Genomic DNA, 25905 nt, shown 5'->3' with positions numbered 1-25905 from the left:
TTCCGGGAAGGGCGGGGAGCTGCGGCCCGGCGGCAGCTGCGCTTCTTTTGGGGCCGTTTTCGTGCGGCATCGCGCAGGGAGGAGATCCGATCCTCCCGCGGCGCTCTGCCTTTCCCCGGTCGGCCGGGCCCGAGGAGCCGCCGCCATGCACGACGCCTTCGAGCATGTGCCGATCCTGGAGAAGCTGCCGCTGCAGATCGACTGCCTGGCGGCCTGGGGTGAGCCGGGGAGCCCGCGGCAGCCCCGAGCCGCTCCTCTCTCCTAGCACGGCCGGCCGGGACGCCCCATTAGCCGTTCTTCGGGCCTGCTGCACCCTGTCCTCCCCCCTGTACCCGGGAGCGGTTGCGGTGTGGGCTGTGGCCCAGCTGCCTCGCAGGCCTGGGCGTACGGGTAGAGCAGGAGTGTTTCCCCGGTTTTGGGCTGATTGCGTTGTCTGTAGTGTCTGCGGCGGGGGGGCTGCTGGGGCCGAGCTCCGCACGGGGGGTGCCGGCGGTAAGCTGCCACCCGCAGCCCAGCTGTAGAGGAGGCTGCCATGATCCCCAGTGCGGGCACCGTGTTCGACTCGTTCCTTGCTAAAAATGAGTCCCCTGTGTTTTGCCTTAATGTCTCACGGAAGACAGCGGTGTGCTCGAGTCTCCTGTTAAGGATCGGTTGACTTGTGTTAATGATGTATAAATGTAGGTTATGTTCTGGAGCGCACTTGACAGTCAAGATTTTGGTCAGGTGATGGCAGCAGCTGTAGTAATGATAAGGCTCGATAAGGCTTTTCCAACTGCTTGAGAGTTTCCATCATATGTACAGCCAGAGCAGGCAGGGTAGTGGTCATTCAAAACTGCAGACGCTGGAACTGTGACTCCTTTAACCTGTTTTAAGACCAAAATTATAGCCTGAATGGTAGTGCCACGTTTAAATATGGTTTGTTTATGCTAGAGTTATGTAGTAGAGAAGAGCTGAAGGCAGGTTATTCCTGCCTTGGGGCTTTTATCCGTTTGGAAAGCATTTATTTTGCAGAAGTAGAAAAAACCCTAAGCAGCCTATGACAGTATGGTGGTGTAAAAAAAGCTGTAATTCTGGCTCCATAACTTTTCTACCAAACAGTGGAAAAAAGGTCTCAGAGGAAACAAGATTTTAGTGAAATACAACTATCTTCAGTAACCAGGGAGTGATGTAGAAATAAATATTTGTATGTGCTTCTTTCCTGTATGATCTTTATCAAGGAGGAAGAATTTCAGTTACATTTGGTGACCAATAAAGATACTTTTTTTTTGTATGTTATTGTGGTAGTTTTAGGCTGTGCCTTTAAAATATTTCACAGACCTTGAATAGAAAGTGGTAGAATGCAAATAAATCACTTTTTGGGTGTAAAAAGGGAAATAAGGATAGTTCTAAACAATCCTCTTGGAGAGATATCTACCATAAGATTTACTTTGCAAAACAATTTCTTGCTTTGTTGGGCTGGGAGATACTAACTTTATGCTTCTGCTTGACCTTGGCTGCGTTGTTTCGGCTAAGTTCTAACTTCTCTGCTCTTGTCTCTTTTGTGTACAGGAGGGTAAGGGTAAGGCAGGGAGGGAGAAGCTGTTAGCAGCTCCCCTGGTCTTTGACCAGGGGGGTCCTTGTGCTGTTTATTAATTGTAAATACCTGTAAATATTGTAAGTACTGTATATTTGTACATATTCATTGCATTCCATTGTGGATTGTAGTTTTGCTTGTAAATACAGCTTCCATTTGCTTCCACCTGCGGTGGTCTGGCAAATTTAATGTTGTGGGGAGAATTTTCAACCCACCCCAGCTGTAAATGCTTTAAATAGGAAGAGTCTGAAGTGTTGCCACAGAGTACTTTGAAAAAAAGTTCTTTTTTATAAGTATTGAATGACTGTTGGTTTGCCAAGTAATACAAATACAACTGAAGCAAAGCTGCCACTGCACTTCCAGGCATTGCTGACTGTTTCAGAGTTGTTACAAAAGTTGTCTCTTTACAAAAAATACCCGTGCAAACCAACCCACATAGAGCCTGTTTTTCTTCCTGACAGTTCTTCCCATTATGAAGTACTGTTCCTCCTTGGGAGATAGCAATGTCTGAAGAAGAGTTTATTGCCTCTTTTGATTGCACTAAACATGCAATGCTTTGCTTCCTGAGCTTTGTCTGAACAAGTGGTATGTTTAGGCCACACTCTGTGCTTTATTGCTAGATCTTTGACCATTCTCTCCTGAGAATGAAAGCTATTTCCACCTGAGAGATAATTGGAGATGTGTGTAGTCACCACAGAAAGTCCTCTTTGGCATTTGTAACAAGTTTCCAAGTGTTCTGATAAATGAAACTTGGTTGGGATGGGCAATCTTTGTTGAAACTAATTAGACTCTGTCTCCTCCATCTTTGTAGAGGAATGGCTCCTTGTTGGCACCAAACAAGGGCATCTTCTGCTTTACAGGATAAAGAAAGACATAGGTAAGTTGATTTGAAGAATGGCACAAAAAGTCGATGGTGGTTTTATTTTCTGCACTTCAAGAGGTTGTAGTGACATTAACACAAAGATGATTAGTTGCTGTTTTTTTTCCCCTACATAGATTTTAATGATTATTTGTGTGGTATCTTTGAAAGCATACATACCATCTATCAGTTGTGCAAGAAAGATAGCAAGTAGCTTCAACCTTTTCTCTGTTTTGAAGTATGTTTTATATCAGGTCTCTATGTGTTTGAATTTATATTAAATTAGTGTAGATTTTGTGAATACAATGCACAACCATGCACAAAAACAGTGCAGTGTGCTAGTTGCCAGAGGTTTGATGTTTCCCTTTGATAATGAAGGACTGGATTAGCGAAAGGGCAGCTTTATTTAGTGGGTTCATGAGGATCAAGAGATGGGGAAGAGGGGTCCCTCCTAGCTAGTTCTGTGATGTATGTACTTCTTTTCTCTGCTTCTTTGACTGTCCTAAGTGTGCCTAGTCAGTTCTAGAGATGCCTCAAATAAAGCTCTGCTATTTTTGGTTTAGTTAAAATCGATTTTCACTGAACAGATTTGTATTTCACATTATCTGCTATTGTGTAGAAACTGGTGTTATTGATCATAGTAATGGTGTGGGGCAGGAAAGAAAACAACAGACGTATCTTTCCAAGTTCCTTAGCTCTTGTCACAATGTTCTGTTGTAGCTACTTGGATTCTAGAGGCTGAATTCAGCTTGCTTTTTCTGAAAATAGTAGGCTGTCTGTTCCAATCAGAACATGCTAGTCTTGAGTTGCTAGTGTCTTATCTCACGTGGTAAATTTCTCCCCCTTTTTTGCATCAATGCCAGGAGAGGTTATGTCATCAGAAAGTGTCTGTAAGTCTTTATCCCTAAACCTCCTTTTAAACCCCTGTGGTGTAGCGTTTATTCCTTGTCTGCTTTGCAGTGATGTGCCCTGTAGCAATTTAAAATGCTGATAATTGATTGGTATGGGTAAAGTCTTTATGGGTGTCTTTGTATCCCTGGGTTTCAAAACATTTAAAAGCAATTTCTGTAACCTAAAATCCGAGCAAAAATCACAACTATTGATGAGGCCCATGGGTGGGCACAAGAAGTGTAATTTACATCTCCACCTGACTGTGTAGAAGACATCCTGATGCATATAGCTATGAAGTAAAAGCACAGACGTGTTAAAACAGTCATTCTTACAGTGTTAAAGTGGCCAAGTTTGCTTCCATAGTTCTTTGTAATCTGTTTAATGTGAGATCTATTCAGTCATAAATTTAAGGGCAGCTTCAGTTTACATCCTCTCTCAAATCTTTCTGGTAGGTTGCAATAGGTTTGAAGTGACACTGGAGAAATCCAACAAGAACTTCTCCAAAAAGATTCAACAGGTAAGAAATAGTCATCTGCTTGATGTGGGGACAGCTTTCCAGTATTTTCAGCCAAGAAATGAAATCTCAAAAGTACTCCTGGAATCTCTGCTAAATTTAACAAAAGATTTTCCCCAAACTATAGATTCTTCTGGGTCATCACAGCCTGGTATTTTTACCCATTCTTCCCATAACAGGAATAAGCTTGGTTGGGTTGCTGAAGCAGAAAGCAAAGGACTGGAGCTTACAGGTTTATTTTTGGCTTTTGTGGGAATGCTGCTGTTTTGCAGTAGGTCTTCAGCTGTTCTGAGAATATTTGTTAAAACAATGGCAACAGACTATAATAGAAGATTTGACTGTTAGATAAAATATTGTAGGGATGTGAATGTAATTATGTAATTCCTCTTCTCTGGGCTGGAAAATGAAACTGGTTATCTACTGCCAATCTTACCACTGTTTCTTTTCTTTTCCTTTTCCCTGAGATCTTTTGCTCATTAATTATATTGATACTCAGGAAAGCAATTACCTCAAAGATTATGCAGCCTCTTTTAGCAGCACTGCATATCCTTTAAAATTAATTCTGTGCTAGCAATATACCACTTATTAGAGCACTTTTTACCAGCTTAGTTTGCAAGCTCTGTTTGCTAGCTTGTGAAAATTTGGGTGTATCTGAAAAGTGTTGAAGTAGCTGGAGGAAGCTTGTGCATAGATAGCTGCCTTGCTATTGTATTTTGTATCATTTTGAGAGTGTCCAGGATGCATTTTCTGTGATGAAGTATCGTTCAGAGGTTTCTATTTGGTAATACAATCTTTTATTTCAGATTCATGTTGTTTCTCAATTTAAAATCCTGGTCAGTCTATTAGGTAAGTGGAAAAAAAAATGTTTTAATGTTTCATGAGCTCTTCTTGATGCACTTTCTTGGCTGGACATGGCAGCCTTTCCACACATCTGCATAGCAGTCTAGTTGTTGGAAAGTCATTGGGCAGGAGTTTTTCCACTTTGCAGAGGAAGCATTATGCACCACAGATCGAGAAGCAGCTTTGCTTGTTGTAAGCCAGCTTAGACAACAAAGCATCAAATGCTGAGTTTTGTGATTAAATATGAAAAAATACATGCATGCACTAAAGTGTGTGTGTATGTATACACCTTTGTGTATTGGCAGGTGTGTACACACACACATGTATGTATGATAGGGGCTAAAATCTCTGTCCAAACTTGTTTGATACCTGGAAGCTATTGTTGATGCATTACACCAAATTCAGTATGTATGCAGATGACAATCTTTTCCTGTCTTGTGGAAGATCTAAGTTTGCTTGTCTCTGGCTATATTTGTTTAGCTTTATGATCTGCCTGTGTTGTTTTTTGCTTACCTTGCTACTCTTTTTCTCCAAGTCCCAGCTCTTCCAACTCCAGCATGCATAGATTTCTGCTGCCTGCGTCCTCGTGCGTACAAAACTTGACCACAGTACCCTACATTTGCAACTGTTCACTTTCCACTAATTTCAGGAGCCAGTTCAAAATGGTCTTTGTTCATACAATCTTCCATCATGAGCTTGCTCTGCTCTGGCTCGCTTGCTTTCCCTTCCAATCCTACTTTCTCTGCTTGGTTAGCACCTGTTCTCAGTTCCTGTGTGTAATTTTACCAGTGCTGGTGTTAATCTTCTCTCTGCATTTATTGTCTTGTGCTCTTATGTGCCCTAGCACTTTTCAGATCTTGGGGAAAGATTCCTTTTCCTTTCTTGAAGCTCTTTGTTTCACAAGTTTTTCTTTTTATGTAAATAGAAAATGTGGGAACTTACTTGGATTAGCAATGAGATCTATGTGAATTAAATACTGAATAGTAATAGAAATTTTTGTTTAAAACAGAAAACAACATTTATGTCCATGACCTATTGACATTTCAACAAATCACCACAGTTTCCAAGGCAAAAGGGGCATCTCTCTTCACTTGTGATCTTCAGGTAAGAAGAGGAACACAGCAGTACATATGTCCTTACTGTTCTAATAACTTCTTTACGTTGCTGTATAGATTATGTTTGCTAATTTTGTGTTACATGCAAATTGTTTGAGTACCAGTGCTTTTAAAATCAGTACTTACTGGATGTTCAAGCTTTTCTTAAGGCAACAGTTTTTAATATGGCCACCTTCATTTTCTTCCTGTGCTTCATAAGGAATCTTCCTCTGTTGTGATTTGTAGCCTTTAACTTCCTGATACAAATCTTCAGACATTTTTATCCTTTAGTGACTTTGACTGTCTTCTGTTTTTGGAAGAGTCCTCTTCAGCTTAAAAGCCCTTGCCACTAGCTCATAGAAGTTCCCTTTACCAAGCATCTCCATAATGGCTTTTGTTACATTTTTGTTTGTGTTAAACTGTATTGGCCCAAGTTGTCCCAGGGCAGTTGTGGTAGATTCAGGCCGTAAAAAGATTCCAGAAGCTATAGCAATTCTCTGCTCATATGTTGAGTTTTATTAAGTAACTCATTTCTGTTCTAGGGAGTTTCTCATTGAGAAACTGTATTCATTATCAGAAGAGATGTCCTAATGCTGTTGATCAGTTTTTAGGTCTTTGCCCATGGAAGCTTAGTGTTAAATATTTTCTAGTAAGAACGTAGAGATTTCTAGGTGTTAAAATTGTGATGTCTTTCAAAGCACTTTTAAATCAGATCATCCCAAACTGCTTTGTTTTCCTGTGTACAGGCACTTAGCTTTGCTAGTATTTCTCGTTGGGAAACCTTCCTAGTAGGCTAAAGTATTAAAACAGCTATTAATGTTTTCATCTGCCAGTAGAACTCAATCTGTGCCTTGTTCCGTTTCCTCACCTCTCCTATACTGCAGAGAGTTCAAGTTATTTATTCTAATAAGAGTTCTGTTTATTTATTCTATTCTGTTTATTCTAGCCTTCAGGGCTGGGCTGATAGCTCTCATCTCCTCTTCTGTTCATGTCTTTGTTACTCTTTTATTTCTTTTTGTTTTCTGGACATCACAATCCCTGCCAAAGTTCATTTTTAAGTGTCAATACCCCCTTCTCTCTGCCCTTCCTTGTTTAGGGAATGCCCTTCTGGCATGGATGAACAAAGCTTTTCTTCTTAGCTGGCAGCTTTGCTTCAGGTTGAGGATTTTTTTGGCCTTGTTTTATCTTACTTGCCTCATAGCTTTTAAGTGCCTCTGAGTTGTGTCTGTCTGTTTCCACAGCAATCAGAGACAGGGGAAGAGGTGCTGAGAATGTGTGTGGCAGTGCGGAAGAAGTTGCAACTCTATTTTTGGAAGGACAGAGAGTTCCATGAACTGCAAGTGAGTTGTGTTGTTTCTGTGGTCTAGCTTGTCTCACCAGGGAGTATAGTTGCTCTTTACTGCTTCCTCTGGAGTCCCTATTGCTTGCAGACACTGCTGACTTTCAAAGCACTGACTCCGTCTGCTCCTGCATTGATTTAACAATGATTCAACAAATAAGTGAAAATACCTGGTTGAAATCATTGTTGATGGCTTTAGTATGGTTCCATGAATTAAATCAAGGACTGTGTTCTATATATTGTAACATTCTGGATGCAGTACACTTGTAAATCAGTGAAGTGTACCAGTGTGCAGTCTCTGTAACCCTAACAATAACAGTGTGGCACTGGGTCCACTCCTACTCAAAAGTTTTCAGGTATGTCCTTAAGCAGAAGGTAGTTATTGACAGCAAGCACAGAGAACTGCAGTTGTGATAACCAGAATGATAATAATAACCAATGGAAGTGGGTAGAGAATTTTTCAGCTATATTGCTCTTCCAGGATCTTGCCAGCTAACTCAGAGCATGTATACGAATCCAGCCTTTTAGTTGAATACTGCCATTTCTCGACCCACAGAAACTGGATGCGTTTGGTGGGCAGCGTGGTGCCAATGGTAGTGCTGCCTGTTCCACTCTGTGTTGCTGGATTTGACTTCTGCTTTTCTTTTGTGACAGCCATTTTAATGTGTTTTCCTCAGGGGGACTTCAGTGTACCTGATGTACCAAAGTCTATGGCCTGGTGTGAAAACTCCATCTGTGTTGGCTTTAAGAGGGATTATTACCTGATAAGGGTAAGACTGAGGTTTGGGATACAGTGTTTAAAAAGTTTGGATAGCAGTAGGCCCTATGGAGGCTACTCCTGTGCTCAGGGATTTAGCTAACAGAAATGTACATAAAGCAGAATCTGGAGCTTTTGGAAAGGGTAGTCCAAGTCTGTTCAAACTGATGTTTTGTCAAGAAATGATCTTCCATTTATTGCTTTGGAAAACAGTGTTTGAAGCTCTTGCAGAAAAAAGGCATTGGAAAAGGTCATAGAATCAATAAGATTGGAAAAGACCTCAGAGATCATCAAGTCCAACCTGTCACCCAACACCTCATGACTAACTAAACCATGGCTTCAAGTGCCATGTCCAATCCCCTCTTGAATACCTCTAGGGATGGTGACTCCACCACCTCCCTGGGCAGCACATTCCAATGGTCAATAACTCTTTCTGTGAAGAACTTTCTCCTCACCTCGAGCCTAAACCTCCCCTGGCACAGCTTGAGACTGTGTCCTCTTGTTCTGGTGCTGGTTGCCTGGGAGAAGAGACCAACCCCCACCTGGCTACAGCCTCCCTTTAGGGAGTTGTAGAGAGCAATAAAGTCTCCCCTGAGCCTCCTCTTCTCCAGGCTAACCAACCCCAGCTCCCTTAAATACATGCATTGATTTACCAGCAGATTGTATAAGCTCAGTCTGCATTTTATTTTGTGTGTTAAGAAGGATGATAAGATCTAAAAGGGAAAAGAGACCAAGAATATCCTTTTTTCTGTCAAACAGTGAAGCTTAACTGTGGAGTTTTTGTGGTGTAGGTTTTCTTGGTGGTTGTTTGTTGTTGTGTGTGTTGTTTTTTTTAAAATTCCCTTCCTGAGCTGTATTTGTCTTAAGTGGAAACAGTAAGTTTAGAGACTTCCAGACTAAGTCTCATTTGACAGCTTTATGTGATTCTCTTTTCTACCTTTCAATTGGCCTCCTGTCATATTACATGAAAATGAGACAAAGATGAGGTGCACTGCAGATATGTACATGTACATGCATGGGTGGCAATACTGGTCTGAAGTCTACAGGAACTTGCAGCTGACATTGCTCACAAAAACAGTGATGTCTTTCTGTCCCCTTCTCCTAGATGATGATTCCCACCATTGTAGTGATGTGTGTAGTTGTGCCCTCTCAAGCAGCCACTGTGGAGACTTGCTGTGCAGGTGTCTGTTGTGTCTGCTCAGTTGCTTGACTGCCCCATCCTTGAATGGCTTAATTTCACTAGCTAGGCAGAAGAAAACCCCATGGTTTTATGGTATTGTTTCCTGCTGTCTAGCTGATGATATACAAGAATACTTGAGCCTAACAGGAAGCAGCAGGAACATGTTGCTGGTGATTGAAGAGAGGGATTCTCTGTTTTGTTGACAGTGATTTCTTAATTAGCTCATGAAACAACTCTTTGCTGCTAAGGCAGGCTAAAGAGGCCAGGAGTTTGTTTCTTACGTGGCCACAATCAGAATAAAACCATGTTTTAAGTTCTGCCCCACATGAAATCCTCTATTTATAGCAAGAAGCATGATGTTGGGGGTACTGATTGACAGCCGCCTAAACATGAGCCAGCAGTGTGCCCAGGTGGCCAAGAAGGCCAATGGCATCCTGACCTGCATTAGGAATAGTGTGGCCAGCAGGAGCAGGGAAGTCATTGTGCCCCTGTACTCTGCATTGGTTAGGCCACACCTTGAGTCCTGTGTCCAGTTCTGAGGCCCTCAGTTTAAGAAGGACTCTTGAACATGTCCAGAGAAGGGCAACGAGGCTGGGGAGAGGCCTTGAGCGCAGGCCCTGTGAGGAGAGGCTGAGGGAGCTGGGATTGTTTAGCCTGGAGAAGAGGAGGCTCAGGGGAGACCTTCTTGCTCTCTACAACTACCTGAAAGCAGGTTGTAGCCACGTGAGGGTTGGTCTCTTCTCCCAGGCAACCAGCACCAGAACAAGGGGACACAGTCTCAAGCTGCACCAGGGGAGGTTTAGACTCGAGGTGAGGAGAAAGTTCTTCACTGAGCGAGTCGTTCGTCATTGGAATGTGCTGCCCAGGGAGGTGGTGGAGTCACCGTCCCTGGAGGTGTTCAAGAGGGGACTGGACGTGGCACTTGGTGCCATGGTCTAGTCATGAGGTCTGTGGAGACAGGTTGGACTCGATGATACTCGAGGTCTCTTTCAACCTTAGTTATACTGTGTGATGTTGCTACTCTGTCATGCATTTCATAAACCTGTATGAACTATGTGGTCAGCTACTGTTACAGTAACAGGAATTCAACATCTCAGACATAAAAAGTACTAATTCTTTATTTCCAAATGATCCCTAAGCAAGGTTGGCTATGATAGGCAAACATTTTATTCTACTCCTTAAGACTGGACTTGTCCTGTTAGTTGTAAATCCCTCCAGGGGGGTTTTGGCTTTGGTCTTCCACAGCTTTTGATATAAAAGTTATTTTGAAAAACATCTAAAAATTTTTTTTTCTTTATTATCCTAGGTGGATGGGAAAGGATCCATCAAGGAACTCTTTCCCACAGGGAAGCAGCTGGAACCGTTGGTAGCTCCTGTAGCAGACGGGAAAGTTGCAGTTGGCCAAGATGATCTAACAGTTGTGCTCAATGAAGAAGGAGTCTGTACTCAGAAATGTGCCTTGAATTGGACAGATATTCCTATAGCCATGGGTGAGAATCACAGTAACTCCTAAAAAATGTGCTTTTTTACTCCTTTGTACATGACAAAATTGTCCCATTCCCAGGATTTAGAAACTGGCTGGGTTTGGAGTGTGATGGTTTCTAAAGTGTCTCAGGTTGTACTCTGTGGAAGGTCTCCTGGTTATTTTTGTTTCTTCCCCTTCTTTGCTCGTAGTCTACGTCTGTCTCCTCAGAAAATCAACATTCCATATCTTTTACAAAGGGAGACAATTTGAAATGGATGGTAGTGTTAAAGCACTGTAGTTCTTCTGGGCACCTCAGTGCCATAGCAGTTCCTTACGTAGAAAGGAGAACACAAAGCCCGCTGGCAGTGTTGGGTATTGACTTCTGGTTTCAATAAGCAGAAAGGGTCTGCACTTCAGGGGATGGGAAGTGGAATAAGAATAAATTGAAGGGGAGCCCTGCTTCGAGTCATGTCTTGTTTCAAAGAATATTTGAGAATGGTCAACCTGCATTTTTCCCTTGCTCCACTAATAGAACACCAGCCTCCCTACATCATTGCTGTTCTGCCAAGATACGTGGAGATCCGCACTTTCGAACCTCGGCTGCTGGTACAGAGTATTGAGCTGCAGAGACCACGCTTCATCACCTCTGGAGGGTATTGACTATTGCTGAGTATTACTTTTGTTGGGCTATGTGTGTGATAGCACTCTGAAAAACAGGGAGCAGAAGAGCTTTTCTGATTAGAATAGAATAAACCAGGTTGGAAGAGGCCTTCAAGATTATCGCATCCAACCCATCATTCACCATCTAATCCACTAAACCATGGCACCAAGCACCCCATCCAGTCTCTTCCTAAACACCTCCAGGGATGGTGACTCCACCACCTCCCTGGGCAGCACATTCCAATGGCCAATCACTCTTTTTATGAAGAATTTCTTCCTAACATCCAGTCTAAACCTCCCCTGGTGCAGCTTGAGACTGTGTCCTCTTGTTCTGCTGCTGGTTGCCTGGGAGAAGAGACCAGCCCCTGCCTGTCTACAGCTTCCCTTCGGGTAGTTGTAGACAGCAATAAGGTCTCCTCTGAGCCTCCTCTTCTCCAAGCTAAGCAACCCCAGCTCCCTCAGCCTCTCCTCATAGGGCTTGTTCTCCAAACTCCTCACCAGCTCGGTCAGCTCAAGACCTAGCAGTGAAGCAGTCCGTTGTTTTTTATGAACAGATGAGCAGAGTCCATACCTTCTGGAGTAAATGATAGAGTTGAGTGTCTTTGGGAGTTTCCCATCACTGGAGATACTTCTGTGCTTTGCAGTATTTCTCAGGTTGCCCTTGTATCTAATTGACTCATGTGTGTGTTAAGAAGGATTGTTGTTGTTTTGTTTTTCTTCTTTTTTTTTGATAGAGTGTTGCTTCTTAGTGCTGCAGTTTAGTAACTGACCTTTTTATCTCCTTTACAGCACAAATATTATTTATGTAGCAAGTAATCACTTTGTTTGGCGGCTCATACCGGTGTCCATAGCCACACAGATCCAGCAGCTTCTGCAGGACAAGCAGTTTGAGTTGGCTTTGCAGTTGGCAGTAAGTACTCAAAACCCTTGAGGTTTGCAGCATGTGCACTTGTGCAGAAGCACACAAAAGGATGTTTATTGTAGCTAGTCCAAGAATTTTAACATCCCTATTATCTGCTTTGCACAAACTGGTGAACTCTAGCCTTTTTTTGAGGTAAGTTTTAGTTTTGTGCTGCTGCTTCTCCATGTTGACCTACTGTGGTTAAGGTTTTGAGATCTCATGTATGTGAACAGTTTTCTCTTAGCTGTTTAATTGGCAACTTTCTTCTAGTCCAACTGGTTTCAGAGTCTTCAGACTGCTTGTAAATAGTTTTGCTAGTTGTGTGTTTTGTTTTGTCAAATGACCAGATTTTCTTGTAGTGGCCCTCCATATTAGTTCTGAAAGAATAATTTCTCAGAGGTGCTGAAGCAGGCTGTTCAGTCATACTGCTCTTCCTGCTCTAGATTTTCTGGTTTCCAGAAACTTCACTGGAACTATATATGAAATGTATTAGTTGCATTTTTGTGTTGCTAACATGCAAATAAATTTAGCAAAGGCAAATGAGTGAAGACATAGTTGCTTTGATAGGCAAGGATGTAGATAACCAGAGGTAGCTTTCAAAACTGCCAGGTTATCTCTGAGGCAGTAAGCATAGCGCCCAAGGATCACCATCAGAGGTGTTAATTTTGGAAGGTTACCTTTTAAATTCTTGTTCTTTCCAAAAGATGGTAATACTGAGTGTTTCCTTCTCATTTATGAGACCCAAGAGTTTCTGATGTTCCTTAATTTACATGTGTGCAGGAAATGAAGGATGATTCAGATAGTGAGAAGCGACAACAAATTCACCACATAAAGAACCTCTTCGCCTTCAACCTCTTCTGCCAGAAGCGCTTTGATGAATCCATGCAAGTTTTTGCCAAGCTTGGTACAGGTAAATGCTTGGGCTACCATTGAGATACCTAGCTTAGAAGGAATAAAATGAAGTTCACAGTCTATTGTGTGGGGTTTTTTGTTTGTTTGCTGGGGTTTTTTTTCAGGTTTTTGTTTTTAAATAGCGTTGTCTTGTGCAGAGCAGTGCTCTGGGAATGGCAGATAGCCAAAGCAGTTATTTAGCTTTCATTTGTGAGGCTGATTATAGTGCTAAATTAACTTCACTCAGTGAGTTAAGTCATGAATTTGCCCTTTGTGCAGAAGACATTTCTGTTGTAGGCTGGCTTGCAGCATGCAAAGTGTGTACACAGACCTTTAAAGATGAAGGTTTTGGCACCTGCCAAGAGCCTACTTGCAACTTGGAATGAAAAATAAAGAATATCTGTGGTCTGAGTTGAAGGATTTAGCAAATCTAAACTCAGGACCCTTAAACCTGTTTCCTGAACCAAGCTGCTGAAGTCAGAAAGGTTTTCTGTGCTTTTGGAAGTCAAAATAATCTCTGATGCTTTTCCACTAGTTTATACAAGGACTATTGGAGGAACACCTAAAGACTGGACTGTACCATAGAAGAATTCTTTAGACTGAGATTGTTTTATTGGTGACAACATGTCCCTTGTGCATTTTAACCTATAACTTCTACTTGTTTTGATGATGCTACAATGAAAGAGTGAGAAGTCAGAATATTTTGATGTTAAAATAGAGGAAAGTAATTTTGAGTTTGCTTAAACTCAATGAATGCTCATTAGTTACACATGGTGATGGACAATTCTTGTTTCAAAAGCACAGTAAATCTTCTCTTAAAATACTGCTTGTTCATAGAAATCCTGTCCTCCTGTAAGAGTTGTTAATGCAGGGATTCTGCAGGAAGAGGATTATAACAGTGGCAGGTACTCCAAGTGTGCCAAGTGCATCGGTTGGAACTTGTGCTTGGACTTTGAAACAGTCTTTCTCTTGCTTCTTTTGCCTTGGTTTAGGTTCTTTCCTGTAATAAACAAATAATGTTGTCTGAAGTCTGTTGGAAAACTAAGCTTGCTCAAGGATTACACATGTTTAAGAGTTTGCAAAAATGATGTTATGAATGGTTACTAATACTAGTTATTTTTTGCTTAGATCCCACTCATGTGATGGGTCTGTATCCCGACCTCCTGCCCACAGATTACAGGAAACAGCTACAGTACCCCAACCCCCTGCCAGGGCTCTCTGGGGCAGAGCTGGAAAAGGCACATTTAGCTCTCATAGACTACTTAACTCAAGTGAGTGCTCCTGTGTCTGTTTTTAGAGCAGGGTTATTCAGTTTCAGCATTCTTTGTTGGTTGCTTTTGATGTGCAGGATGCAATAAGCCTACTCCAGCTCATGCTAACCTTAATGGGCTGTCTTTGTGGTTGGAAAATATGGCAGCAGCTCCTGAGAAAGCAGGGGAAGTGGAAATTGAAGGTGTTGCCCCAGACATGTGAGAGACATCAGGTGTGAATTTTATGAGGACTGGATGAAACTTTTATTTATGGACCTGATCTGACTATGAGTCCAGTGTTTTATTTCTAGCATCCTTCTGAAGAGGACTTAAGCTCTTGATCTTTCTGGTTTTGGTGACTTGTCAAGGACACTATCCAGGAGAGAGGTCAAAAGCATGTGTTAAAAAGTGGAACAGAAGGCAGTGGGTACTTTAACTTCCTGTCCTCTTCATTTGTTGCAATTGGAATCTGAATTGTTAGGCTGCTGTTCTCGGGAGACTAAAAGGAAGCCTGTGTCTGAAGTAGGATAGTTTTTTGTGCTTAACAGTTCAACATCTAAATTGTTCCCTAAATTTTTAAATGTCTGATAAAATATCTCTGTTCAGGTTAGGTTTCCTTCTGACTACTTTCTCAGGACTCTGGTTGTCTTGTGAAACTTAATTTTGCAACCCAAATGCATCTAACCTGAATGTGGTTAGAAAGGTGATGTGTTGAGTAGTTAACAACAAGGAAACAATTGATTAAAACAAGTTACTAACTTGGTTTAATTTAGTCTTTTTACTTGGTGGGTTATGTTTGCTGTGGGGGGGTGGAAAATTCATGGCTTTTTCCTGTTAAATTTTCATTTGATGCCCTGCAGAAAAGAAGTCAGTTGGTGAAGAAGCTAAATGATTCTGACCATCAGTCCAGTACTTCACCCCTTATGGAAGGAACACCCACTATCAAGTCCAAAAAGAAGCTGCTACAAATCATTGATACCACCCTATTAAAGTGTTACCTCCATGTGAGTTTTTGCCTTACCTAGAGGCCTTTCCTTTACCATACAAGCTCTGTTAGAATTTCAGACTAACATGTTTAAGGAGGATAAGGAGCTACTTCAAAATTTCTTACGCAGCTATCTGTATTTGGTCTAGAAAGAAACTGTGGAACTTTGGTGTTAGTGAATTAGCTCACTGGTCAGGAAGGAAGTAGATGTGTCTGACTTCTGCATTTCTGATGCTGTCTCTGTCAAAAGAATGTGGCCACACCTGTGAATTTGGATGTTCTAACGAGTGCTTTTTGTGTTGCCTTGTACTATTAAATGCAGGACCGTACAATCTTAGGTTGGACTTGACGATCTCTGAGGTCTTTTCCAATCTGGTTCATTCTGTGATCTCTTTGCTGTGAAGAATGTCTTTCAAAGCTAACCTCTGCTCTTGAAAAGGAATAGCTCTTATGTGTTGTTGTCTTCCTATCTCAACAAGTTATGGAAGTGATGATGCATGTTACTCTAAGGTGTTAAGCTGGCACTTTTGTTATGCTATAAGGCTTTTTTATTAGAATAGAATAGAATAAACCAGGTTGTCTTCTTCCCTCCCTCCTCCTAATTCATGTTTTATACTAAAAACTTAGGAGGTCCACATTAAAGGTATGTCTCAGTGCTCTGGTTTTGCTTGCAGACAAATGTGGCACTGGTGGCACCGTTGCTACGTCTGGAGAACAATCACTGCCACATTGAGGAGAGTGAACATGTGCTGAAGAAGGCACACAAATACAGTGAGCTGATAATACTCTATGAGAAGAAAGGTCTGCATGAGAAAGGTAGGTATGAGATTGGGATGGGGAGTGGAGAAGGGATAGGAGCATTTATTCCTAGCATTAACTTCAGTCACAGACTGTATTCTGACTGATAGAAATATTCTGTTTCTGGGATGGTCTAGTGGTTAAATCAGTCTTATTCCTGTTACTGGTTTGGTCAGTGTGTTTAAAACAAAACTTTGTTTTGTCTCTGTTAACAAAACTGAAAAAGTGTTTTTATTTTGTGGTTCAGGATGGAATGATACTTGGGGTTGCAAAGGAATTAACCTTTTTTGTTGTTCTGAAAGCGTTACAGGTACTAGTGGATCAGTCTAAGAAAGCCAACTCACCTTTGAAGGGTCACGAGAGGACAGTGCAATATCTGCAGCATTTGGGTGAGTGTGTGAGGAGAGCACTGTTTTTGTGAAGGTGTTACTGTTGTTGGGCATAGTGGCCATTCTAGTGTTCAGCAGCTTTCTTGAGTGTATCAAGCTCAAGGATATCCTTGTCGTCGTCTCTGGTTCTTGCATAATGCAAACTTCAAGGACTGATTTCCAAACTTCTTGTTGAAACTTGAGTATCTTACATCTCTGAAGAAAAATTACCACTGGCAGAAAATGTGCCATAGTATTCTGAATTTTCTCCCAGTGGTGATTTGCCAGCACTGGTTAAAGGAAATCTGAACTTCTGGGTTAGGTTTTCCAGCTGAAAGCCTAGCTTCCAGTTGCTGGGGCATGTAGTATCTTTCCTGAGATGAAGACTTCTTTATAAACCTTTTTCTGTGGGTCTAGATAATGACCTGACAGTTGTAGTTGCTGGTCACAGAATCATGATAAGAACCTGCTTGGTTGACAGTTCATTGTAAACTCCCAAGTCCTCTTTTTTTTGGTTTTGCTGGTCCTCCCATCCCATAATAACATTTATTTCAGAATGCACAACTTCTAAAAAGTACCACACTACTATTTTGGGAGCAAGTATTCAGTCTAAATCTGCTCTTCTCCAGTTTGAAGCCATTTCCCCTTGTCCTGTCGCTGCAGGCTATTGTAAATGGCCTCTCTTCATCCTTCTTGTAGTCCCCCTTCAGGTACTGGAAGGCTGGATGGTTTGGGATGGAAGGGACCATAATGATCATCAGGGTCAGGGGTACCTTCTGCTGAGAGAAGCTACACAAGTGAGAAGTACAGTGCTTTTTCTGCTCTAATGAGAACAAATTGTAAGGGAAGACTTCAGGAATGTGATCAAGGCAACTGAGCTTGGGTTTGGTCAGAATTCTTGGCATTTAGTATTTGAGTTAATTCTTGTTTCTGTTTGAAATCCTGTTTGCAAAGTAATGAAATTGTGGCTTTAGCCTGAAATGAATGATTTACTTGACTTGAGCAGGAAGAAAATCAAATGAGATTCTTCCTGGAAATTAAACTTTGCTGGCTTTGAAAGCATCTGCCTGTGTTGTGAGTAATACTGAGCACTGCTGCTTGTGGTATTCCAGGCACAGAGAACTTGCACTTGGTATTTTCCTACTCTGTCTGGGTGCTAAGAGATTTTCCTGAAGATGGGCTGAAGGTAAGTGTGGTTGAAACAGGCACTTTGCCATTGAAATTAATAGTGAGGCACATGAAATTGGGAGAACTCAGTGTAAGAAGCCATCTACTAATGCTAAATTCAATTAAGTATGTCATTTGTCTTTTCTGTGTTCAGTACTGTGCTATGATTAGTGGTAGATAGAGCAGGATAACCTTGCAGATTTCTTACACTTTTCCCATCTTGGAATACCTTATCATGTAATAGGTAGTTAGGAACCTTTGATACAGCCTTTAATGTTTCTGATGCCATGCTTTTTGTACAAAAGCCTAATCCAGTATTTAAATGTCAAGTGTTAATTTGCCTTTCTTATTTTCCCTTTTCTCTGTGATACAGAACTGACTCCATGTAGTTAGGAGGAGTTGGGCACTGTGAAAGAAGAGTGTTAGCTAAGGCAGAAGTGTTTGTTAATCCTTTCAGATGCAAGATAGCTTCTGAGTGCCTCAAAGTGCAGGGATTTTTTCTTTTTACACTTTTTGTGCTTACTCTTTGACATGTATGATGATTTGCTGGGCTTCAGGACTACTCTGTGAATAAAATTTTGTTTACCAGATATTTACAGAAGACCTCCCTGAAGTGGAAGCTTTGCCACGAGACAAAGTGCTCAGTTTCTTGATAGAAAACTTTAAAAGCTTGACTATTCCTTATCTGGTAAGAACTCAATTTCTACTCATGCATTACGTTCAGTACAAGTTATGTGTAAGTCTGTGGTTCTTCAGGAGTCTGGTGATATCTTGGAGGATGCTAGCTTTGTCAGAAGTTGGGCAAAGACAAAATGTTTCACATACATGAAATTCTGAGGTCAAGCTCAGTAAAGGCAAGAATGGGACTGTTGCTTGCCTGTAACAAATCTTTTCCCAGAAGTATCTAGAGCTGAACTTGAACATTTCCTTACAGGAGCACATAATTCATGTCTGGGAAGAAACAGGTGCAGACTTCCACAACTGTCTGATCCAGCTGTACTGTGAGAAAGTGCAGGGCTTAATGAAAGAGTATCTCAATTCTTTCCCTGCAGGTATGTTTAGCCTTTTCTGGTGGGAAGGCCAGGGGTGGGGGACAGCATAGGGAAACCTTCACAGTATATTGCTGTAAGCCTTCCCTGTTCAGATTCAGAAGAAGATGGGATCCCAAGTGCTCAAGAAACTTGTGCATTTGTAGGGAGGTCTAGTTCAGTGCCTCCTGAGAGATAGTAAGGGACCAAGTGATACTTTGCTCATGTTTAAGAGGAGTGGCACCTACTGCTCTTTGAAGTCTAGGGAAGGGTCTTAAATAACAGAGTTTATCATTTAACCAGCCACTTGGTGTGTTTTAAGGAGCTGAAGTAATTTCATAGGTAGGTGCATCATGAGGGTGGTGAGATGCTGGAACAGGTTTCCCAGGGAGGTGGTGGAAGCCCCATCCCTTAAAGTTTTTCAGGCCAGGCTGGACTGGGCTCTGAGTAGCCTGGTCCAGTGTGTAGTGTCCCTGCCCATGGTGGGAGGTGTTGGAACTAGATGATCCTTGAGGTCCCTTCCAACCCTGACAGTTGTGTGATTCTATGATCAGAATCCCAACCCAGTTGGTTCCTCCTCAGGATCTGTATATCTCCTGTACTAGTGTGGTGAATTAGTTGTAATACCGTGGCTTATGTTGGTTTCTTCCATGTAGATAAAACTCCAGTGCCTGCTGGGGAGGAAGGAGGAGACCTGGGGGATTACCGGAAAAAGCTGCTACTTTTTCTGGAGCGGTCTAGCTGGTATGAACCTAGTCGACTAATTAGTGACTTCCCCTTTGATGGTGAGTTCAGTTTCCACAGGTTAATTAAACACTAGTGTATTGCATTGTACAGAAAAACCTCCTCATGTATTGTAGAATCATAGTAACCAGAAATGGAGGGGGCGGCCGTAGCTGTAGGTCACCGGTGTGTACACTAATTCTGCTTTTGCTGGCACAGTTGGTTTTACCAGTCTCTGCCAGGCTTCCTGTAACTGTCAGCCTCAGACTTCATGGCATCTCCCATCACTTAAACATTGAGCCTAACTATCTGATGATTCTGAATTGCTCAACACATCTGAAGTTTGTTGTTGCTTAAGGTTACTTTAGAATTCATACAGTGTTACTTAGATTAGTGTTAGGTGGGCTTACAGTTTCAATGTAACTTCAATCTGTGCTCACACTACAGTTTATAGTCCCTTCTGTTGGTCTGGTCACTAATAGAGCTTATGTTGTTGTTTCTCTGTGTAGTTAATGACTAATCCTTTATGCTATCACTAGGTCTCCTAGAAGAACGTGCTCTGCTCTTGGGTCGTATGGGGAAACACGAGCAAGCTCTATTTATTTATGTTCATATTCTGAAGGACACCAACATGGCTGAAAAGTAAGGTTTGGTTGGTTTATTTACTTAGTTTATTGCAAGCCTTGCTACTGCCCTATGGTTAGGATGTGTGATGAAATGTTACTGTATGGAGCATGAAGGTTGGAAGCCTTAAGGATCTTGTTTTCTTGACTCTTCCAGGCATCTGTTCATTACAGATGATGATGGTGTTCCCTTGGCTGGATGTTAGGAAGAAGTTCTCCATAGAAAGAGTGATTGGCCATTGGAATGGGCTGCCCAGGGAGGTGGTGGAGTCACCATCATTCGAGGTGTTTAGGAAGAGACTGGATGGGGTGCTGGGTGCCATGGTTTAGTTGATTAGATGGTGTTGGTTGATAGGTTGGACTTGATGATCTCGAAGGTCTTTTCCAACCTGGTTAATTCTGTTCTGTTCTTGAGGTTTATCTTTTCATGTTCTTACATCAGTGTACTTTGCAGAGCAGTCTCACTGTCATCAATGAGTTCTTTGTTTCCACCTGAACTTAGCTTGTGAACTTCAGTATGTTACTTTGCTTCCTTTGACTTTGGAGAAGCATTCACTACTCAGATGCAAAGTTGAGCTCCTTCAGTTAGAACCTTCTCTAGGAAGGACACAGCATTTTGCTGGGTGTGTCATGTCAGGGAATTTCTTATTGAATATGAAGTACTCCAGTGAAGATGCAGTTCTCTGATACTAGCAGGTATATCTGAACACTGGGACCTGTTCAACATAGCTTCTTTTAAAGCTAGTTTAAGCAAGTGTCTTTTAGGCGATGTTCAACCACATTATGCGATGTACACTAATGAATGCCTCTTTAGGACCCAGACACAGTAATTAAATATATTCACATATATTTTTATGCTGTGATGTTGGTTGTAGAGGGCTTTTTTTAAATTATTCACTCTTTTACACAGCTGAATTGAATTTAGACTCTGCATTAAAACTTTTCAAGTTGATTGGACATGGGAGACTTGGACAAAGCCTCCCTGTTCTCAGCAGTGAAATGCAGAGTTATGGTGTCATTTCGTTGTGCAACTTGATGAATTGGTCGCCTAACTTGGATGGCTTCAGTAACCAAGGCATTTAAATGTTAATTTTTATGGACTGGGCTTGAAAACTGTCCCTGAATTTCACTTGATTTCTTCTTTGTTCTAGCTACTGCCATAAACATTATGACAGGAACAAAGATGGCAACAAAGATGTAAGTATCTTGGCAGGCTTCCTTTCCAGTAATCATCTGTTAGACTCTACATACCCTGATGGGGACTTCTGACTTGTTAAGTTTTTGCTCTGTATAGACTTTTTCAGAGTTTGTGCAGATGGACAGGAACCTGTGTATGAGGTCTTGGAATGCAGGAATTACTAGATTATTGTTGGGGTTTGTATGTTTGTTTTAAAATCTTGTTATTGTTGAAAATGTTACTGTATCACTGGGGCTGAACACGTATTCTGGAGCTGAAGTTGGGATGGAATTCAGGAGAAAAGCTGTCTGTATTCCACATCTACAGAAAAGTTAATGGTAAAAAGCAATGAAGTTTAGGCTCAAGGTGAGAAGAAAGTTCTTCACAGAAAGAGCTGTTGGCCATTGGAATGTCCTGCCTGTGGAGGTGTTCAAGAGGGGATTGGATGTGGCACTTGAAGCCATGGTTTAGTTGTCATGAAGTGTTGGGTGACAGGTTGGACTCGATGATCTCTGAGGTCTTTTCCAACCTTATTGATTCTATGATCTTTTCCAATGCCTTTTTTTCTGCAAGAGCTTCAAACACTGTTTTCCAAAGCAACAAATGGAAGATCCTTTCTTGACAAAACATTAGTTTGAACAGACTTGGACTACCTTATTGATTCTATGATTCTTCTGTGAGAAGTGTTTGCTTCTAAATGAGCTATGTAAGATAAATGACTGAGGCTTGCTTAAAATGACTTACAGAAAAACTTTAGTGTAGAATGCAAGCCTTAGACATCACTGGTACTTCTCAGCTTTTGTTGTTTTAAGGTAAGACCTGTTGAAATGAGTACTTTAGAATTTTGAATGGCATGAATACAACTTACTACTTACCATCACTGGATTCTACCAGCACTGTCATTTGTGGATCCATGCAGTGATTTCTGAACTTTCCTTTTCTGTGCAACAGGTCTATCTGTCTCTGCTCCGGATGTATCTCTCTCCACCCAGTGTTCATTGCCTGGGACCAATCAAGATGGAAGTGCTGGAGCCTCAAGCCAATCTGCAGGCTGCTCTGCAGGTTTTGGAGCTACATCACAGCAAGCTGGATACCACCAAGGTAAGAAATACCTTTAAGCCCCCAGAAGGTGACAGAGGGTATTGGAGCAGGCAAGATTGTAATGGTGTCAGTCTAAATGTTTTAGTTTGTATTGTGTTCTCCTCTGTTTCTTTGTATGTTTTTCTTAACCAAATATATTTTTGCTTCAGGCCATAAACCTACTCCCAGCAAATACTCAGATCAGTGAGATTCGAATCTTCTTAGAGAAAGTCCTTGAAGAAAATGCTCAGAAGAAAAGATTTAATCAAGTACTCAAGAATCTTCTCCATGCAGAGTTTCTGAGGGTAAGTATCCACCACATGTCATTTATTGGAATGGTGTTTTGAAGCAGATGTTCAACACTTAAATTAGCTGTTGTTGATGTGGAGTATGTATCCTCCAGATGGTGCTGTAGTGTCCCTGAAGTTGGTAGGTGTGCATCAAGTAGATTGAATGTTTCTTTCTATTGAGATGACAAGGATATTCATTTTAGTCTGGATGAGGTGGGTGTCTTTGTGTGTCTCTGGATTTACTGTGCTCTGGTGTGCATTGCAGGATGGTCTTGGAGAACAGAAACTAGATTTCTTTCAAATAAACTGAAACAGGTGATGCAGTTTAATAGTTCATCTGAGCACCCTTCAGTGGTTAGAAATGCCTTAGTTTGTAAACTAGACTAGCTGAAAGTAAAATCCTGCAGTTCTCACAGTGTGGGTGTTGGGTGTTCAGTACCACCTGTGCTGTTCTACAGACCTGCTTCTTCTGTGCTAATATGGATATAACCACTAAAAATTAATCATAGAATTGTAGAATGGTTTGAGTTGGAAGGGACCTTAAAGATCATCTAGTTTCAACCTCTCTGTCATGGGCTGGAGCACCTCCTAGCAGACCTACACCCATCCAACCTGGCAGGGTTGCAACCTTCCCAGTTTCTCTAGGCAGCCTCTTACAGTGCCTCACCACCCTCACCGAATAATTTCCTCCCAATGTCTAATAGAATTCTATCTTCTTCCAGTGTGAAGCCATTGCTTGTGGATGTTGTTTACCTGGATTTTAATGGAGCCTTTGACACTGTTTCCCACAGCATCCTGCTGGAGAAACTGGCTGCTTATGGCTTAGATGGGTGAACGCTTCATGGGGTTAAAAACTGGCTGCACGGTGGGGCCCAAAGAGTGGTGGCGAGTGGAGTTAAAACCAGTGGTGGACGGTCACAAGTAGCACAGTATTTGGGACAATTCAGTATCTTTATCAGTGATCTGGATGAGGGGACTGAGTGCACCCTTAGTAAGTTTACAGATGACACTAAGCTGGGTGGCAGTGTTGATCTGCTTGAGGGTAGGGAGGCTCTCCAGAGGCACCCAGTCAGGCTGGATAGATCGGCTTGAGGCCATTGGTTCAAGATTCAAGGCCAAGTGCTGAGTCCTGCACTTGGGTCACAACAGCCCAGTACAATGCTACAGGGTTGGGACTGAGTGTTTTTAAAGCTGCCTGGCAGAGAAAGACCTGGGGATGGTGGTCAACAGCCAGCTGAACATGAGCCACTGTGCTTCCAGGTGGCCAAGGAGGTCAACAGCATACTGGCTTGTATTAGGAATAGTATGACAAGCAGGACCAGGAAAATGATTGTGGCCCTGTACTCAGCACTGGTGAGGCCATACCTTGAGTACTTCCTTTAATTTGGGGGCTCTCACTACAAGGAAGATATTGAGGTGATGAAGTGGGTCCAGAGAAGAGCAACAAAGCTGCTGAAGGGTCTGGAGTACAGGTTTTATGATGGGTGGCTGAGGTAGCTGGGGTTGTTTGGCCTAGAAGAGAGGAGGCTGAAGGAAGGACCTTATCACCCTCTACAGCTACCTGAAAGGAGGCTGTAGTAAAGTGAGGGTTGGTCTCTTGTCCTATCCCTTGTTACTGGGGAGAAGAGGAAATAGCCTCAAGCTGCAGCAGAGGTGGTTTAGGTTGGATATTAGAACAAAATTCTTCACTGAAAGTGTTCTCTAACACTGGACTGGGCTACCCAGGGGGCTGTTTGAATCCCCACCCTGGAGGTGTTTAAAGAGACATAGATGTGGTGTAGCACCAGACTTGGTAGTTAGGTAATGATTTGACTCGATGATCTTTTGAAGGTCTTTCCCAACCAAAATGATTTACTGAATCATTCTCTCTCCTGTCACTACAAGCATTTTAAAAAGTCCCTCTCCAGCTATTTTGTAGGCCCCCTTCAAATACTGGAAGGCTGGTATAAGGTCTCTCTGCAGTCTTCTCTTCTTCAGGCTGAAAACCCCCAGCTCTTTCAGCCTGTCAGATTGTGAGAGTTTTCAGTTTCACTTGATGAGAAAGGAGCCATGGGTGTGACATTGCTTTTTGAGGAAGTGGTTTTTTATCATTCTTCTTTAGGTTCAGGAGGAGCGGATCTTGCATCAGCAAGTGAAGTGCATTATTACAGAGGAGAAGGTGTGCACTGTATGTAAAAAGAAGATAGGTAACAGGTAAGAGAGCTTGGGAAACTGAATCAAACGCGGGTCTGGTACACCTAAACTAAAAATGGTGCAAGACTTGGAACGTGTGTATGCACAGGGAGTACAGCAGTACGAGGGAGACCTCTGAAAAGTGAATTACAAACAGCATTGCTCATCTGGGGGCTGGAAAAACATCAGAGCTGTAATCAGCCAAGTTTAGCGCAAGTCTTTAATTGTGCTTTCAGCAAAGCGGAGCCAAGTCCCTTCAGAAACTCGTGAGACCTCTTGTTTCACAGCTCTAGAAGGCAGAAAATTGCTTCTCATAATGAATTTGAAAAATTTCATTAAGAATGCTGCTTACTTCCCTCCTCTTAACTAGAATGAAGAAGGATGATAGAGTTTCAGGCTAAGAGATATGTGTCATAGCTTTATCTGGTGGCGTTATGATCCCCCGGCTGATGAATGCTCAGTTGTAGCCTGTGATAGGACCAGGGGTAATGGATATAAACTACGACACAGGAGGTTCCAGCTCCACATGAGGAGGAACTTCCTCACTGTGAGGGTCAGAGCACTGGAACAGGCTGCCCGGAGAGGTTGTGGAGTCTCCTTCTCTGGAGACTTTCAAGACCCATCTGGATGCGTCCCTGTGTGACCTGTGCCAGATTCTATGGTTCTGCTCTGGCAAGGGGGTTGGACTCAATGACCTTCAGAGGTCCCTTCCAATCCCTAACATCCTGTGATAGAATTGCTTAGTGCGATCTTTCTCCAGACTATATTCAGGCTATAATTTTAAACAAGAAACAGGTACTGTCACTTAAGTCCCTCTTCCTGATTCTGCACAACTTGAATGTTCTTGTTTGAACAAGGAAAACTCTGAGCATTAATAGTTGAATTTTGTGTTTTCTCTTTCCAGTGCATTTGCTCGATACCCTAACGCGATAGTTGTGCATTATTTCTGCTCCAAAGAAGTCAACACATTGGACACCTGACCATGTCACAGTCAACAATCCCAACCTTCATATGACATTCAGAACTGACACCTCGAAGTTGATGCCTCGGAGATTTTTGAGGCTTGTTGCTAGGTTCTCTTCCACTGGGTAGAAGTCATTTGTATTGTGGACAGACTGCACCTATCCGTCAACGCTGATTTGCTAGAAAAGTGACATTAACCATCTTGTTACAGTGCTGGTGACTACACTGAACCTCTCAGTACTCAGATGAAGAACAGAAACTTGATTTTTTTTTTGTAGTGATTTTTGTATTGCACTCCAACCTTGTGAACAAGTTGT

General features: G+C 42.1%; 1 protein-coding gene across 4 annotated transcripts; it reads left to right on the top strand.

Moving 5' to 3' along the window:
- VPS39 (VPS39 subunit of HOPS complex) lies at positions 1 to 25905 on the top strand. Of its 4 annotated transcripts, XM_054161514.1 has the most exons (26): positions 1 to 218; positions 2385 to 2450; positions 3296 to 3322; positions 3776 to 3840; positions 4641 to 4683; positions 5687 to 5781; positions 7013 to 7111; positions 7788 to 7880; positions 10354 to 10537; positions 11045 to 11165; positions 11962 to 12082; positions 12854 to 12983; positions 14093 to 14235; positions 15075 to 15218; positions 15874 to 16015; positions 16300 to 16386; positions 17478 to 17551; positions 18122 to 18220; positions 18467 to 18584; positions 19217 to 19345; positions 19823 to 19925; positions 21058 to 21103; positions 22035 to 22184; positions 22334 to 22468; positions 24555 to 24646; positions 25530 to 25905. In XM_054161514.1, the coding sequence occupies exons 1-26, from the start codon at positions 146 to 148 to the stop codon at positions 25603 to 25605; spliced, it is 2655 nt and encodes an 884-aa protein (XP_054017489.1). In that variant the 5' UTR covers positions 1 to 145; the 3' UTR covers positions 25606 to 25905. The 4 variants fall into 4 exon arrangements, with proteins under 4 accessions (XP_054017489.1, XP_054017490.1, XP_054017491.1 ...); XM_054161515.1 differs by lacking the exon at positions 3296 to 3322; XM_054161516.1 differs by lacking the exon at positions 24555 to 24646.

This window comes from Dryobates pubescens, chromosome 5 (genome assembly GCF_014839835.1).
Source record: "Dryobates pubescens isolate bDryPub1 chromosome 5, bDryPub1.pri, whole genome shotgun sequence".
Classification (NCBI taxonomy): Eukaryota; Metazoa; Chordata; class Aves; order Piciformes; family Picidae; genus Dryobates; species Dryobates pubescens.
The sequence above is the reverse complement of the archived record's forward strand: the minus strand, read 5'-3'. Positions and strand labels throughout refer to the sequence as shown.